The sequence below is a fragment of the Euprymna scolopes genome, chromosome 45, assembly GCF_053919585.1.
Source record: "Euprymna scolopes isolate OS-2025 chromosome 45, ASM5391958v1, whole genome shotgun sequence".
NCBI lineage: Eukaryota > Metazoa > Mollusca > Cephalopoda > Sepiida > Sepiolidae > Euprymna > Euprymna scolopes.
Genome location: NC_136526.1, coordinates 70,102,653 through 70,114,838, shown reverse-complemented (window position 1 = coordinate 70,114,838; position 12,186 = coordinate 70,102,653). Strand labels below are relative to the sequence as shown.

The window sequence follows — 12,186 nt, the reverse complement described above, 5'->3', positions numbered from 1 at the left end:
GATTTAGAAAATTCGTGAGTTATTATTAACAAAAAATTGAATGATTTAGAAAATTCGTATATTATTATTAACAAAATATTGAATGACTTAGAAAATTCGTGAATTATTATTAACAAAAAGTTGAATGATTTAGAAAAGTCGTGAATTATTATTAACAAAACATTTAATTACTTTGAAAATTCGTGTATTATTATTAACAAAGAATTGAATGATTTCGAAAATTAGTGAATTATTATTAACAAAAAATTAAATGATTTAGAAAATTCGTGAATCATTATTAAAAAAAATTGAATGATTTAGAAAATTCGTCAATCATTATTAAAAAATTGAATGATTAAGAAAATACGTTTATTATTATTAAAAAAATTGAATGATTTAGAAAATTCGTGAATCATTATTAAAAAAAATTGAATGATTTAGAAAATTCGTGAATCATTATTAAAAAAATTGAATGATTTAGAAAATTCGTAAATCATTATTAACAAAAAATTGAATGATTTAGAAAATTCGTAAAAAATTATTAAAAAAAATTGAATGATTTAGAAAATTCGTTAATTATTATTAAAAAAATTTAATGATTTAGAAAATTCGTTAATTATTAAACAAAATTGAATGATTTAGAAAATTCGTGAATTATTATTAACAAAAAATTGAATGATTTAGAAAATTCGTGAATTATTATTAACAAAAAATTGAATGATTTAGAAAATTCGTGAATTATTATTAAAAAAGAAATTGAATGATTTAGAAAATTCGTTAATTATTATTAAAAAAAATTGAATGATTTAGAAAATTCGTGAGTTATTATTAACAAAAAATAGAATGATTTAGAAAATTCGTGAATCATTATTAACAAAAAATTGAATGATTTAGAAAATTCGTCAATCATTATTAACAAACAATTGAATGATTTAAAAAATTCGTAAATTATTAAAAAAAATTGAATGATTAAGAAAATTCGTGAATTATTATTAACAAAAAATTGAATGATTTAGAAAATTCGTGAATTATTATCATCTAAAAATTGAATGATTTAGAAAATGCGTGAGTTATTATTAACAAAAAATTGAATGATTTAGAAAATTCGTATATTATTATTAACAAAATATTGAATGATTTAGAAAATTCGTGAATTATTATTAACAAAAAATTGAATGATTTAGAAAATTCGTGAATTATTATTAACAAAAAATTTAATTATTTTGAAAATTCGTGTATTATTATTAACAAAAAATTGAATGATCTAGAAAATTAGTGAATTATTATTAACAAAAAATTGAATGATTTAGAAAATTCGTCAATCATTATTAAAAAAAAAATTGAATGATTTAGAAAATTCGTGAATTATTATTAAAAAAAATGAATGATTTAGAAAATTCGTCAATCATTATTAAAAAAAATTGAATGATTCAGAAAATACGTTTATTATTATAAAAAAAATTGAATGATTTAGAAAATTCGTGAATCATTATTAAAAAAAATTGAATGATTTAGAAAATTCGTGAATCATTATAAAAAAAAAGTGAATGATTTAGAAAATTCGTAAATAATTATTAAAAATAAATTGAATGATTTAGAAAATACGTTAATAATTATTAAAAAAAATTTAATGATTTAGAAAATCGTTAATTATTAAAAAAAATTGAATGATTTAGAAAATTCGTGAATTTTTTTTAATTATTAACAAAAAATTGAATGATTTAGAAAATTTGTGAATCATTTTTAACAAAAAATTGAATGATTTAGAAAATTCGTAAATCATTATTAACAAAAAATTAAATGATTTAGAAAATTCGTCAATCATTATTAACAAACAATTGAATGATTTAGAAAATTCGTTAATTATTAAAAAAAATTTAATGATTTAGAAAATAAGTGAATTATTATTAACAAAAAATTGAATGATTTAGAAAATAAGTGAATTATTATTAACAAAAAATTGAATGATTTAGAAAATTCGTTAATTATTAACAAAAAATTGAATGATTTAGAAAATTATTGAATTATTATTAACAAAAAATTGAATGATTTAGAAAATTCGTGAATTATTATTAACAAAAAATTGAATGATTTAGAAAATTTTTGAATTATTATTAACAAAAAATTGAATGATTTAGAAAATTCGTGAATTATTATTAACAAAAAATTGAATGATTTAGAAAATTCGTGAATTATTATTAACAAAAAATTTAATTATTTTGAAAATTCGTGAATTATTATTAACAAAGAATTGAATGATTTAGAAAATTAGTGAATAATTATTAACAAAAAATTGAATGATTTAGAAAATTCGTCAATCATTATTAAAAAAAATTGAATGATTTAGAAAATTCGTGAATTATTATTAAAAAAAATTGAATGATGTAGAAAATTCGTCAATCATTATTAAAAAAAAAATTGAATGATTTAGAAAATTCGTGAATTATTATTAAAAAAAATTGAATGATTTAGAAAAATCGTGAATCATTATTAAAAAAATTGAATGATTAAGAAAATACGTTAAGTATTATTAAAAAAATTGAATGATTTAGAAAATTCGTTAATTATTAAAAAAAATTGAATGATTTAGAAAATTCGTTAATTATTAAAAAAAATTGAATGATTTAGAAAATTCGGTAATTATTAAAAAAATTGAATGATTTAGAAAATTCGTCAATCATTATTAAAAAAAAATTGAATGATTAAGAAAATACGTTAATTATTATTAAAAAAATTGAATGATTTAGAAAATTCGTGAATCATTATTAAAAAAAATTGAATGATTTAGAAAATTCGTGAATCATTATTAAAAAAAATTGAATGATTTAGAAAATTCGTGAATCATTATTAAAAAAATTGAATGATTAAGAAAATACGTTAATTATTATAAAAAAATTGAATGATTTAGAAAATTCGTGAATTATTAAAAAAAAATTGAATGATTTAAAAAATTCGTGAATTATTATTAAAAAAAATTGAATGAGTTAGAAAATTCGTAAATCATTATTAACAAAAAATTGAATGATTTAGAAAATTCGTGAATTATTATTAAAAAAAATTAAATGATTTAGAAAATTCGTGAATTATTATTAAAAAAAATTGAATGATTTAGAAAATTCGTTAATTATTATTAACAAAAAATTGAATGATTTAGAAAATTCGTTAAATATTATTAACTAAAAATTGAATGATTTATAAAATTCGTGAATTATTATTAACAAAAAATTGAATGATTTAGAAAATTCGTGAATTATTATTAAAAAAAGATTGAATGATTTAGAAAATTCGTTGATTATTATTAACAAAAAATTGAATGATTTAGAAAATTCGTTAATTATTATTAAAAAATTGAATGATTTAGAAAATTCGTGAATTATTATTAACAAAAAATTGAATGATTTAGAAAATTCGTTAATTATTATTAAAAAAATTGAATGATTTAGAAAATTCGTGAAATATTATTTTAAAAAATTGAATTATTTAGAAAATTATTGAATTATTATTAACAAATAATTGAATGATTTAGAAAATTCGTGAATTATTATTAAGAAAAAATTGAATTATTTAGAAAATTCGTGAATTATTATTAACAAAAAATTGAATGATTTAGAAAATTCGTGAATTATTATTTAAAAAAATTGAATGATTTAGAAAATTATTGAATTATTATTAACAAATAATTGAATGATTTAGAAAATTCGTGAATTATTATTAACAAAAAATTGAATGATTTAGAAAATTCGTGAATTATTATTAACAAAAAATTGAATGATTTAGAAAATTATTGAATTATTATTAACAAAAAATTGAATGATTTAGAAAATTATTGAATTATTATTAACAAAAAATTGAATGATTAAGAAAATTCGTGAATGATTATTAACAAAAAATTGAATGATTTAGAAAAATCGTTAATCTTATAAAAAAAACTGGAAGCAACACGTGTTTATAATTTCCTAACTTTGATATTAATTCATCATCAAGTTTTTCTAAGAAAAAAATATTGTTAACATGGATGACATCATGAAAGACAAATAACGTCTTAAAATGTTGAATTAAGATTTAATTTAAATCTTAAAAAAATATTTCGAAGCTAGAAAAATTTTTTTTTTTAGTTGTGTGTATTTGTGTCTATATGAGCGAATGAGAGAGAGGCACAGAGAGAGAGAGAGAGAGAGAGAGAAGAGAGAGAGAGAGAGAGAGGGAAAGATAGAAAGAGAGAGAAGAGAGTAACTAGAAATTAAATTGCGGAATGATAGCGAGTAGGCGGTGTGTGACGTGGTTTATCTCAGCCTAAAGGCAATCCACCCAGGCAAGTAAGGTACCGAAATGAAACTTATTACCCAGCGGATGTTTTGCTAATATTTATATCCATGTTTGGTGAATGGAAATGCAAAAAAAAAAAAATAAACAATAAAAATAACGATTTACTAAACAACGTTATATTTACTGGATATTTTTCCGGTACAAGGACTCAAGTTTGCCCAGCTGGTCAAACTTGGGTTCTTGTTACATAAATACGCAGTAACCGGTGGTTATGGATTCTGCTGCTTTAAAATAACTTTAATTCAATAAATAATTTTTAAGATTTGATGAATTCAGAATTAAATGAGAAAAAATGAATTTATAAGAACATTTATCTGATCAAATATTTATAAGAATTTGATCTTACGTATTCTGTGAGATTTAAAAAGCATCTAAATTCGAATCAGGCGTGTGCTTTAGACCAACTTTATAATTATATGTTCTTTATCGCTCTCCTTCGACCCAGGACTGTAATCAATCACGTCTCTTACAGCATAGATGTAGCACTCTCCCACACACTAGCGCCCAAATACATGTATTTGGTGACTTTAATGTCCACCACAGTAATTAGCTTGGCTTTTCTAACTACACTGACACAGATGGTAGCATCACACATAACTATTCTATATCTCATTCCTTGACAAAGACAGTAATATTCCCGACCTGTCTTTCAGATCGCCAGGACCAGAAAGCCTCACTTTTGGACCTATTTCTGACCACAGTTCTTGAGGATTGTCTAACAAATGCCCATTGCCCTCTCGGGAATGCTGATGATGCAATAATAATGATAAACATCACCCTATCTTTGTCTTCCTGCTGAACAGTGCACAAATGAGACCACTGAATCGTTAAAAGTGGCAATTGAATCACATGTTCCCACACCCTACTCTCCCCAATGGTTTACTTCTCTTTGCGCAGATGCCATTGCACAAGGAGAGCATGCATACCGCAGATTTATTTGACATAAATCCAGTACAAATAGACAAAAGTACATAGAAGCTAGAAGTAATCGTAAGAAGGAAACAGCAATAGCCAAGAGAGAATATACCGAAACCACGAGAAAATTCATTGAAACGCAGAAATTAGGAACTCGTGACTCTGGAAAATCTATAAGTGTGTAATAAATAATGGGTGATCAACAATTTCCCAACTATCAACCAATCTTGAAGTTGTTTGCACGGCAACCGAGAAAGCTAACATGCTTGCCCGACGGTTTGCCTGCAACTCTACTTTAGACCTAACAAACCACTCCCTCTCTGATTTTCCTGTACAGATAGAAACCCCACTAGATGATCTGAATATCACCCCTGCTCAAGTACATAATATCATAAAACCCTAGACACCTGAAAAGCATGTGAACCAGATCTCATTCCGGCCATACTATTAAAAAAATGCTCCGCTGAGGTTGCTTCAGTTTTCTCCACACTTTTCAATAAATGCTTTAATGAATCTTGCTTTCCTGACTTCTGGAAAATTGCTTGTGGTACCAGTTTACAAGAATTCTGGCGAAAGAACTGACCCATCAATCTATCGTCTTATTAGCCTCCTCCCTCTTTTCGCCAAAATATTTGAGTCTATAATTAATCATGCTCTAGTCCACCACGCCACAGCTGCTAAACCTCTACCCAATCAACAGTATGGGTTTTGACAAGATCGTTCAACTGCAGATATTCTAACTGTAATCTCTGAACGTATATACCACGCACTGAAAAAAGCAGTGGAGAGTAGGGCAATAGCTCTAAATATATAAGGCCTTTGATAGGGTATGACACAATTGTCTTCTCATGAAAATCATATCCTATGGTATTACTTGACGAATACTTGATATAACTAAACCCGTTTTAAGTAAGAGAAGAATCCAGGTTGTCCTCAATCGTCCTACGTCAAAACAATACAATATAAATGTGGGTGTATTTCAGGGAGCCATCTTTGGACTATTATTATTCTTGATATTCATATATGACCTCCCTGATAAAATTGTCTCTGAAATGTGTATATTTGCTGACGATACTACGCTCTATAACTGACATGAGGGGAAAACAAATGAACACATATCCAAGAAATGGCGGAAACCATAGAGGAAGATCTCTGGTGTGGTGGAATAGGGACAAAAATGGATGGTGACATTCGATGCTGCCAAAACTAAGTTCGTTTCCTTTAATAATTACAAGAAACCTTTTCATCACCGTGGCTAATGATACATTACCTGAAAGTACTTCGTTCAAACTTCTCGGCTTAACGTTCATGGGAAACATGAGTTGGAACATTTGGTCTGGTGCATCTGCTACTATTTTATCCCTCTTAGACAGGATTCAAAAGAGGCTCGCCAACCTACTAGGTGTTGCACTGTTAGCTAGGCTTCAACGTCAGTTTCATCGATGAAATGCTGCATCCCTAATATTTATAAGTATTTTAATGATAGATACTCCGACAAACTATAAGCCCTTGTACCACCTCGACGTAAATACCCCCGATAAGCAGCAAAATCCCACCTCTATACAGTAGAAATCTTTAGATATAAGAAAGAACTGCACGCCTGTGGAACTCTGTTCCGTCTGCCTGCTTCCCTCCAGACTACAACTTGGATGTCTTCAAGTCCAATGTTAACAAATTCCTAATGAACCGCCCCCTTAAGTAAACACTTCAGCAAATCTCCTAACTAACTTAATGTACTTGCAATAACCCTTATCCCTGAGTGGCTTCCGGGCCTTGATAAGTGGTGATCACTGTGTAAAAAAAAAAAGAAAAAAAAAAAAAGAAAAAAAAAGACTTCTACCCTAACAGTTTCTTTCCTATAACTGCTAGACTTTGGAATTCCCTTTCCAGGTTCCTGTTTCCCTGACTGTAATGTTATGCAGAAGTTCAAGTGTAATGTAAACAGGCATCTTGCTGCTCAACTCCCTACATAGTACCCCTGAAATTTATGTCCCAGATAGTAGCCCCCTGCATCAAAATTGCACTGTGTCTTGTTTGGGGTCAAAATGCAATAAAAAAAAACAATACTTGTTAAATATTTTTCTCTTGCTTTTCCCTCTTGATTACAGATCCCATTCCCTATCTCAGTTGGTTACATTTCCGACACGTTTCCCAGACCAGCAAGATCAACATGCCTCACTTCTAGATCTCTTTCTGACAACGGTTCCCAATGACTGTACAACAAATGCCCACAGCCCACTCAGGAATGCTGATCACGCTGTGATAATAGTAGAAATCAGCCTAAATTCTCGCCCTAAAACTGAAGACCCACTACTCAAAACAACGAGGTATTACAAAAAGGCTGATTGGGAAGCCATCAGGGAGCTCATCAGAGATGCCCCATAGCAAAATATCTTTACACTTCCAGCAGAACAGTGTGCAAATGAGACCACTGAATGGTTCAAAACTGCTATTGAAGCACATGTTCCTGCACGGAAATTCTATAGCAAGCCCCACTCTCCCCAATGGTTTACTTCTGCTTGTGCAGCTGCCATTTGTCAAAGGCAGCATGCATTCCGCAGATTCAACTGACATAAGTCCAGCTCAAGTAAACAGAAGTTTATAGAAGCTAGAAATAATTGTAAGAGAGTGATAGAGACAGCTAAGACAGATTACTCTGAAACCACCAGAAAACGCATCGAAGCACAGAAATTAGGAACCCGGGATTTTTGGAAAATCTACAACAGCGTAGTAAATAATGGACAGTCAACTATTCCCCCACTATCAAACAATCATGAGGTTGCTTGCACGGCAACTGACAAGGCTAATCTGCTTGTCAGTCGGTTTGCCTCAAACTCCACACTGAACTCGGTACACCACTCACTCCCTGATTTTCCTCTGCGAACAGACGCCACACTAGACGATTTGAAAATCACCCCTTCTCAGGTACATGCTATTATAAAAAACCTAGACACCTCAAAAGCATGTGGACCAGATCTCATCTTGGCTGTGCTATTAAAAAAATGCTCTGCCGAGGTTGCTCCAGTTCTGTCCAAACTTTACAATAAATGCCTTAACGAATCTTGTTTTCCCGACTGCTGGAAAACCGCCTCTGTGGTACCAGTCTTCAAGAATTCTGGTGAAAGAACTGACCCACTAAATTAACGCCCCATTAGCCTCCTCCCGCTTTTCGCCAAAATATTTGAGTCCTTAGTTAATCAAGCCCTAGTCCAGCACCTAACAGCTGCTAAACTCCTGACTGACAAACAATATGGATTCAGGCAAGCCCGTTCAACAGCAGATATCTTAACTGTAGTTTCTGAACGTATATACCGTTCATTGGATGAAACTGGGGAGGGTAGAGCGGTGTCCCTTGATATATCTAAGGCTTTTGACAGGGTATGGCACGATGGTCTTCTAAGGAAAATTAGATCATATGGAATCACTGGAAGAATTCATAATGTAATTAAATCCTTCTTAAGTAATAGAAAAATCAAAGTTGTCCTCGACGGTCGTACATCCAAACAATATGACATAAATGCGGGAGTACCTCAGGGGTCTATACTTGGACCTCTATTATTCCTGATATTCATAAACGACCTCCCTGATAAAATTGTTTTGGAGATGGGTATATTTGCCGATGACACCACTCTCTATAACAGATATGAGGGGAAAACAAATGAACACATATCCAAAGAAATGGCAGAAACGCTAGAAGATGACCTCCAATCCGTAGTGGAATAGGGACAAAAATGGTTGGTCACATTCAATGCTGCTAAGACTAAGCTTGTTTCCTTCAATAACTACAAGAAACCTTCTCTACCACCAATAGCAATGGCCAAGAACACATTGCCTGAAAGTACTTCTTTTAAACTCCTCGGCCTAACGTTTACTGGGAATATGAACTGGAATAGATACATTGAGAGCATTGCCAAGGCTGCTGCAAGGAAGGTTGGCTCCCTCTACCGTGCTAGAAAACTACTTACGCCTGATAGTATCCTATACCTTTATAAGGCAACCATTCGCCCATGTATGGAGTACTGTTGTCACATCTGGGCTGGTGCATCTGCTACTTGTCTCTCGCTCCTGGACAGGGTTCAAAAGAGAGTCGCCAACCTGATAGGTCCTGAACTGTCATCTAGGCTTCAGCCTCTGTCCCATCGACGAGATGTTGCACCCCTCTGCCTGTTCTACAAATACTTCAATGGTGAATGCTCTGACGAACTGCAAACACTTGTACCTCCCCGACGTAACTACCCCCGACAAACCCGACAAGCTACTAAGTCTCATCCCTTTACAGTAGAGATCCCTAGGTGCAAGAAAGCCTTTTACTCCAATAGTTTCTTCCCCAGAACTGCGGGTCTTTGGAACTCCCTTCCGGGATTCTGCTTTCCCAACTGCACTGATATGCAGAAGTTCAAGTGTAATGTTAACAAACATCTTTCTACTCATCTCCCTTCATAATGACCCCACTAATTAAGTACCTGATAGTAGCCCCCTGCTTCAAAGTGGCACTGTGCCTTGTTTGGGGTGAAAATTGAATAAATAAAAAAAAAAAAAAAGAAAGATATTCTTTGTTAAGTAAATATTCGTAATTATTTCTATGATTTTTTTCCACAGTTTTAAACAAAAAAAATTAGTCACTAGAGACGCAAAAACAGGGAACAGGGAGGGAATTCCAAAGAGTAGAATAACAAGGAAAGTATTTATTATAGAAAGAGTGGAATCTTTACAACCTTTGCTTATTTATAATTGGAATTGTTAAATGTTCCTGATCAAACTTCAGTATGAAAATATCAATATGCCATAGCAGAGACATGTCCTCCTTTAACACTAAGTCCGGGTGGCAATACGAAAAATCTATTAAAATAGAATTAAAAAAAATATTTTAAAAGACTTTTGACAGGGCATGGCACGATGGTCTTCTAAGGAAAATTAGATCATACATAGAAGAATACATAATGTAATTAAATCCTTCTTAAGTAAGAGAAAAATCCAGGTTGTCCTCGATGGTCGTACATCTAAACAATATGATATAAATGCGGGAGTACCTCAGGAGTCTATCCATAATATTCATAAATAACCTTCCTGATAAAATTGTTTTGGAGATGGGTATATTTGCTGATGACACCACACTCTATAACAGGCACGATTTTGAAATGAACACATATCCAAGGAAATGGCAGAAACACTAGAGGATGACCTCCAATCTGTAGTGGAATGGGGACAAAAGTGAAGGGTCACATTCAATGCTGCCAAGACTAAGCTTGTTTCCTTCAATAATTACAGGAAACCGTCACTACCACCATATCAATGGCGAAGAACACATTACCCGAAAGTACTTCCATTAAACTCCTCGGCATAACGTTTACAGGGAACATGAACTGGAATAGATACATTGAGAGCATTGTCAAGGCTGCTGCAAAGAAGGTGGGCTCTCTCTAAGGTGCTTGAAAACTACTTACGCCTGAAAGTATCCTGAACCTCTATAAGGCCACCATTCACCCATGTATGGTATACTGTTGTCACATTTGGGCTGGTGTATCAGCTGCTTGTCTCTCACTCCTTGACAGAGTTCAGAAGAGAGTCGCCAACCTGATATATCCTGAACTGTCATCTAAGCTTCTACAAGTACTTTAATGGTGAATGCTCTGACGAACTGCAAGCACTTGTACCTCCTTGACATGAACACCCCCGACAAACCCAACAAGTAGCTAAATCCCACCCCTTCACCGTAGAGATCCCTAGAAGTAAGAAAGCCTTTTACTCCAATAGTTTCTTCCCCACAACTTCTAGGATTTGGAACTCCCTTCTAGGATTCTGCTTTCCCAACTGTACTGACATGCTGAAGTTCAAGTGTAATGTGAACAAATATCTTGCTACCTATCTCTCTTCATAATGCCCCTGCAACCTATGTCCCCGATAGTTGCCCTCTACTTCAAAGTGGCACTGTGCATTATTTGGGGTGAAAATTGATTAAAAAAACCCCAAAAACATTATTCATATGAATTTATTTTTTCGTTTATTGGTATTGCATTTTCCTTCTTATATTTATTGAAATCGACTTTCAAAAAAAAAAAAAAAAAAGAAAAGAAATATGCAAATGCCGATTCAAAACTATCACTTGATATTTTTACCAATAATTAAATGAATCCAAACGATTTTCAATCCAAAATAGAAATGATAACAATTTAAAATCCCAACTTTGTATTCCAATAATTCACAAGTTCCGTTTAATTCATTTTGTTTTATTTTCAGTTCCCGTCTCATCTGTGTCTCTTCATCAGGAAAGTAAAAATTTTCTTATGGAAGATGAAACTGACGCATTTGTTTGTAAAGTGGATGAATCCAAACCTAAAGCATCTTTTCAATGGATTTTATTTGAAAATGGATTCGAAAGAGAAATAACACAGAATATTGACATTACATCGAAACAGAATGGAAAACTTTGGCAAACAATTTCCATTTTAAAACTGAAATTAAAAAGAAACTTTAAAAAAATCAAGTGCAGAGCAAGGATTCAAGAAATGGCATGGACAAACTCAACATCTTTAACATTAGATATAAAATGTGAGTGTCTTTTGTATTGTTGGTTTTGTGACTTAGAATTGTGTATGATATGTCGATATTATTTTATGTTGTGACGTTAAATAACACAATAGTCGTTTGTGCAGACTGCAACCATGGAATCAAAAGTTTAATCGTGATTATGTAATCACTTTGACGTTAAAATACGAGGACAGAAATAACAAAAACGAAGGATGAAAATAATTGCACCAGGAGATCCCCACACTCTTCAGCACATCCAGGTACACTTTGGTGTTGACTTTCAAGCCAACTTCGAAAATGGGAGGTGGCATAATTTGACACTCACTTGAAACAACAGTAAAGACCATAAACGTCCAGAAACTTTGTTGTCATCATCCTGGGCACATCCCTGTTATTCATGGCAATCCTGCGATTCATTTTAGGGTGATGGCAATGGTC

General features: G+C 31.3%; 1 protein-coding gene across 3 annotated transcripts in view; it reads left to right on the top strand.

Annotated features, from left to right (window-relative positions):
* The window catches only part of LOC145269878 (neural cell adhesion molecule 1-B-like), a 79,308-nt gene that overhangs the window by 27,334 nt on the left and 39,788 nt on the right, over nt 1-12,186 (top strand). For all 3 annotated transcript variants that reach the window (XM_080125625.1, XM_080125624.1, XM_080125623.1), the window contains one exon: nt 11,458-11,769. In XM_080125625.1, coding sequence (XP_079981751.1) covers nt 11,458-11,769 — 312 coding nt within the window. The remainder of the gene's footprint in view (nt 1-11,457; nt 11,770-12,186) is intronic.